The sequence below is a fragment of the Pteropus alecto genome, unplaced genomic scaffold, assembly GCF_000325575.1.
Source record: "Pteropus alecto unplaced genomic scaffold, ASM32557v1 scaffold22, whole genome shotgun sequence".
In the NCBI taxonomy this organism is placed as follows: Eukaryota; Metazoa; Chordata; class Mammalia; order Chiroptera; family Pteropodidae; genus Pteropus; species Pteropus alecto.
Genome location: NW_006434839.1, coordinates 22636833 through 22642832, shown reverse-complemented (window position 1 = coordinate 22642832; position 6000 = coordinate 22636833). Strand labels below are relative to the sequence as shown.

At 32.0% G+C, this 6000-nt stretch overlaps 1 protein-coding gene and 1 pseudogene across 2 annotated transcripts in view; one reads left to right on the top strand and one right to left on the bottom strand.

The window, feature by feature from the left end:
* Nucleotides 1-978: 978 nt before the first annotated feature.
* TMEM168 (transmembrane protein 168) overlaps nucleotides 979-6000 on the bottom strand; it is a 43735-nt gene continuing 38713 nt past the window's right edge. For both annotated transcript variants that reach the window (XM_006910617.3, XM_006910616.3), the window contains exon 5: nucleotides 979-2934. In XM_006910617.3, the coding sequence (XP_006910679.1) occupies nucleotides 2387-2934 (548 nt within the window). In that variant the 3' untranslated portion in view covers nucleotides 979-2386. The remainder of the gene's footprint in view (nucleotides 2935-6000) is intronic.
* Nucleotides 4418-4536, top strand: LOC112478847 (annotated as a pseudogene).

Sequence of the window (6000 nt, the reverse complement as noted above, 5' to 3'; positions counted from 1 at the left end):
AGAGCAAACTAAAACAAATTTTTGAATGAAAAGTTATGGGAAAAGAACTTAGCTCTTTATTATATAACAGTATACATTTTTTAAAAAGATGTTTTTAGGGGGTAGTCCTTTTGTAGTTTTAGCAAGATATCATGTAAGGAAACAAGTCAACATTGTGTTGAAAAATATCTCCATATTATTTCTTTTTACTAGAATGGCAGTTTTGCCCCAACATAATCCCTATCATTCCAGCTAACTCCTACCTAAACATATGATATATAAAATGAAAGCCATGATAAAATTAGTCTCATTAACTGCTAGATCTGTTGTTTAATCTTTAGGTAAAAGTGATCAATTGATTTATTCTTCCCATACTATTCTTTCTCTATACTATCAGCTATATTAATGTTTAAAAATTGGCAGCTTTAATTTAGGGTGCTATCTCTTAAGTCATTTACAGTTTTTTGTTTGGGTAAGAGAATTCATTGAAGTGGATATTCCATAACTTTTTGGTTAATAAATTGGCTCAAGTCACATTTTGAGCCCATAACTTTTTTGATATGAAAGTACATAGAAAATATGTTTTGTGTCTGTAAAAGTATCTGCTATCTTTTGAATATGATTTTTAGTACCATCTTAATACTTTATTTAAAAAGCAGAATATACCCTTATATTTGGCTTCCTCAAAGAGATATGCTTTAAAGCTAATCTGCTCAATATTGGCTCAGAAATTTAAAAGATTTTACTTAACATCAATTTAACTGTTTTTTTATAGCTGATAATTTTAACATTTGGCTTTTCTGTTATACTATTTCTGAATAGTAATGAAACACTATATTTCATTTGGATGATGTTAATATAAATATGTAACCAAATACTGGAAATTTTCCAATCAACCCACTACCAACCATAAACTCTAATGCATGGTCAATTTTTATGACTATCATTTTTAATATACTAAAATACTCAATAACTGGTACTTGCACATAACATGAAAAATTAATTTTTAACAAAATTTTATTCAACGCATTAGGAAAATCATTTTCGAAACACAGAAACAATCACACTATAACAATGCTGCATAGATAGTGGTATACAAGTTCCCTGACGCTTAGTGACTTCTAACAGAAACTTCAATTTTCAAGTTACCAAGTAGAAAATGGTAGAGGCATTATTTCACCTTTCTGAGGCTAGAAAAATGGCTTTGATGATGAGAAGTGACACATTTAAACAACGATTAGATTACCACCAATTTAATTATATTCCCCTCTTGTTATTTCCCAGAGATGAAACTTAGAATATAAGAATTACTAGAAGGAAAAAGGAGGTAAATTACCTCTTAGAAAATATCCTGATCAGTGCCTGCTTTAATCAGATAAAACACTGAGATGAGTTTTAAAAATTATAACCACACCATTATGCTTAATGGTCAATATGAACACTTTTTTACATAATACATTTTACATAATAAATGATTTGTTTTCAATCCTTTGACCTTAAGTGAAAAAAGTTACTAATGAGGATTTGAAAAATAATTTTAATGGCAGATGGCAGAATATTAACTTTACAGAGATTAAAATCATTTCTGAGTACTGAAAATACCTATATCAATGAGAAATTGCTAAATTTCTTTTTATAAGATTACTTTTCGAAAGAGAAGGCAATTTATTTGGAAGAAATCTGCAGCTGAAAACATTGTTAAGAAAACATGGTTACCCTGAGAAAGACTTAAAATTGCCATTACTTTCAGAAGCCCCCAACAATGCATGTAGGAGCAACTTATAAGCTCTAGTCTCTTGAGTTACCTACACAAAAAAAATGTTTTGATCTAAACAATAGTTTGGGCTTTTATGCTATACTGGTAACAGGTTACAAGCAAGACATCTGAATGTGATCGATTTTAAGCAAATTTTGCATTAATTTCAGGGAGACTTCTTCCTTTTTTCTTTTTGAAGAAAGAGTTTGTAATTCTACTAATAGTCTTCTGTAAGCAAATGTGTAGTTTTCTTAACAAGAGTAAACAAATTGTCTGGTCTACATCCTCTAATCTATGCCTAGAAAATAAGGCATTGGTAATTCTTCATTGGCCACTGCAGAACAGACAGTGTTTTCTTTCTAATAAGAGGCATATCCAAACATTCCTCAAAGTGCACTGTTATTTTTAACATCTCTTATGCATTTACGGAGTCAGAATTTATGACTCTCTACATATTTTTAGTATAAAATGATGCTTATTCTCAACATTTTATATATACCATAATACTTGAGAAAAGACAAAGTGAGAGCAGCTATAGAAGTAGCAAGATATTTTTCAAAAATAAAAAAAAAAAAACAACGTACAAAAAATGGCAAGTGAGTGATAACTGGTAGTATGAACTCTCAATAGCATTCCACTTTGGGTTCCAAATTAAGATTTGACAAGTTTAAAACCTTGTCCTGTGTCCAGCACAGTAGGAAGAAACCAACTCATTTTTAACCTTTTCAAGCACCTAAAACAACTTTTGCAGATCCAAAAAAGGTTCAGACCACACAACCAATTTGCCAAATGCACTAGTGGATATGTAATACGAGGAAAGTGTAGCATCCAGTGCTTGGCTACATCATTTCCCGTTGGCAAATGCAGAGTGTAGTCACTCCACTGTTTTGATACACCATATACTGCTTTCACTGTGCGTCCCTTTTCAGTCCAGCAGATGTTATTACTGGAGTTGCAGTTATATTCTACCCAGTCTTTTGTAAAGTCACCTAGCTGTGGTGGGTCAGCTTCTTCGATATCTATTGACTTTGTCATCTCTGCTCCTTGCACTGCAATATACTGGTCATTGATTTTTCTTACTTCTTTTATCCAAGGAGTTGAATTCTCACTGTCTAATATAATAATAAGGCGGGAACAGAAGGAACCATTTTTTTCCCTCCACCATTCTAAAAGTGTGTCAAGGCGTAGTATGTCTCCACCTGTGAACAAAAGAAAATTCATTAGAGTAATAATTTCTGAACCCTCTCATTAAGAATACTTTTCTGTCTTAAGTGTATTTTCTTTAAATTCTTGTATTTAAGTATGTGGGGGGAAAAAAATAGGATCTTCCTTTCAAAGTATCTTTTCAGAAAATTTTTAAAAACAAAAACATTCAATTTCAGGTAAAAAAAAACACCAATCATTCTTACAACTCACATGAAAAAAAAAAGGACATGCTATAATAAATCAAGAAAATATTTTATAAAGTTAAATTTTGTGAAAAAAATAAAATTATAAAGGAAAGCTAATATTCTACATTGAAAGCAGCAAATCCAGACTGTTACCTGTCTTGGTACAGACTAAGAGCTAAGAATTGATTTTACAGTTTTTACATGGTTGAAAAATCCAGTATTTTTTCATGGGGAAATATAGAAAATTTAAATTTCATATCATTGTTTCCATAAATCACATTCATTTTCACTTTGTGTATGGCTGCTTTTCAACTAAAATGGCAGAGTTGAGTAGTTGCAAAAGGGACCTTATGGCCCATAAAGCCAAAAACATCTGGCCCTTTTCAGAAAAAGGTTTGCCAATCTTGTTCTATACCACTAATAAAATAATGTTACCTTATCCTCATATGTAGATAGCTACTAAATGAAAAAGAAACTCTTCTTCCCTGTACCAAGAATGAGTTTAGAATAACTTTACTGTTAAGTCAGTTTTATACCTGAAAAACAGCAAAGGATTAAAAATAGTTACCCAGAAAGGTCTAAAGTAAACCAATTTGAACTAGAAACCTGTCTTATAGCTAACAGGTTTTCCATTTGCATTAATTTTGATTTTTAAATGTTACATTAAAATAATACCTTGATTATTTAATTTTTGGCACCCTCTTAAATTTCATGCCTGAGGCCAATTGCTATCCTCACCTTACCCTAGTCTTGGCTCTCTTAATGGTACACTGATACTGTCACTACAATTCCAGATATTTATCCTAAAAAAAGAGCAGAAATGGGGGCAAAAAATTACATACAAAGATCTTCTTCCCTCTCTTATCTAAGGCAGTGTAAAATCTGAAACAGCTAGGAGGAATGGAAATAAATTATGGTAAAACCTTATTAGGAAACTTTATAATAAAATGGTATTTATAAAGCAATTTTAATGACATGAAAATATCTGAAATTAGAAGAAGCATGACACAGAATTTTATCTACAAAAATAATAGCAGTAGTTATTGCTGGGTGTTTGGATTTCAGGTGGCTTTTATTATATTTTTCTATATTTTCCAAAATTTTTACACTGAGCATATGTTACTTTTATAATTAGAAAAAGTTTTAACATGCTACAATTTACTAGCGCAAGATCCAAAATCTAACTTCAGAACACACACTTCTACCAAGAGCAATCATACTCTTTGCTAAATTATCAAAATTACAACACCAGAGTGAGAAAGAATCCTTCAGAATTTAGATTCTATTAGTAGTCTACGGCCATGCCACCCTGAACAAGCCTGATCCCGTCTGATCTCAGAAGCTAAGCAGGGTCGGGCCTGGTTAGTACTTAGATAGGAGACCACCTAGGAAGACCAGTTGCTGTAGGCGTCAAAAAAAATAAATAAAAAAATAGAGATTGTAAGATGACAAGGTCCTTGCAATCTGTGAGGTCAACCAAGGGTTGCCTCGCCTAAAAAAAATAAATTGGATTCTATTAGAAATATGACCTCTGAAGTCAGGGTATATCATGTTCCTTATGAATAATTAATTTTCTTTTATTCTTCAGCCTGCTATATTTTAGACTCTGACAATGAAAAATTTGTTTCATAAATTGGCCTTAAACATGCATATCATCTCAAAGATACTGTATCAATACACAGTCTCCACATATTACTAATGTGTTGTTTTACAGATACTTCCTGAAGATACCTTTCCAAAGATGGTCAAATGTTAACTTTTCATTATTGCCAATTCTATTAAATTTCTCTAGAGATCAGAGGATGACAGATTACAGAGCTATTATACAAATTCCATCTGCCACAAAACATGACTATATAATCTGTCTTCCACACTATTTCAATAAATATTCTTCAGCACATTCTACACTAATTCTCTTATACACATGTTCTTTAGATATCAACAGGAGACTTAAAGAAGCACTAAAGCCTTTTAAACACTATTTCTCCTCTCTTGTTTTGCTCTGCTTTCTCTTATAAATTGGTTCTTGGCTTTTGGTCCAGATGTACTTACATTTATTTCATGTAACAACCAACAGATGCAGTTCAAGTAACCGAGATTGCTTTTTAAAGGCTTTGTCTGTGATAAAGTGCTTTGCAAATAATCTACATTTTTTTTCATTTATTGCTCTCTTATTACTATCATTGTTTTTTACTCTCAAGTAAAAAGGCAAAAATATCAGGGTCCATATTGTAAAACCCCATAAGTATAAGAAGACTACATATTCTAAGAAGTACTATGAGTAAAGGTATGGGATAAAGGGCAAATATATATTCTTTTTCTCGCAGTGATATTTAGTTTTGAATCTGCTCTTAACTTGCTAACTCACATAAAATCCAGTCATGATGTTTCTCCTATTATAGAGGTTTTTAGAAACTATTAAAAAAATTCTTAGAGCGTAGAGTTCTTTGTGTCACTTGATTTAGAATGGATTAAAGCATCTTCTTCAGAGCAGGGGTGTTCAATGCTATTTCTGAGGTAGAGATGGCCTTTGAGAGCTGTGTCTCTGGCAGTACCTGACTGAAAAGAGGGCTCAGTATCTGGGCCTGGTTCAACCTGGTTACCAGCAAGTGAGCCACGTGCTTCAGGTATGAGTATACAAATGCTGAATTATGCAACAAAACCTATCCCTCTAGGGGAGGGCCCTATCAAGCTTTGCTCTCTCCATTGTTTTGTTTTGTTTTGTTTTTTCCTACTTTTTAATAATAAAGTCTCTGATAAAGAAAGTTACACATAAGGAATAAATCTTGGTTAATAGAGAAATTCGATAATGGTCTATTGGTAACGTACTTCAAAAAATATAAAGATACTATTCCAGAAAGTAATTGCTTGACA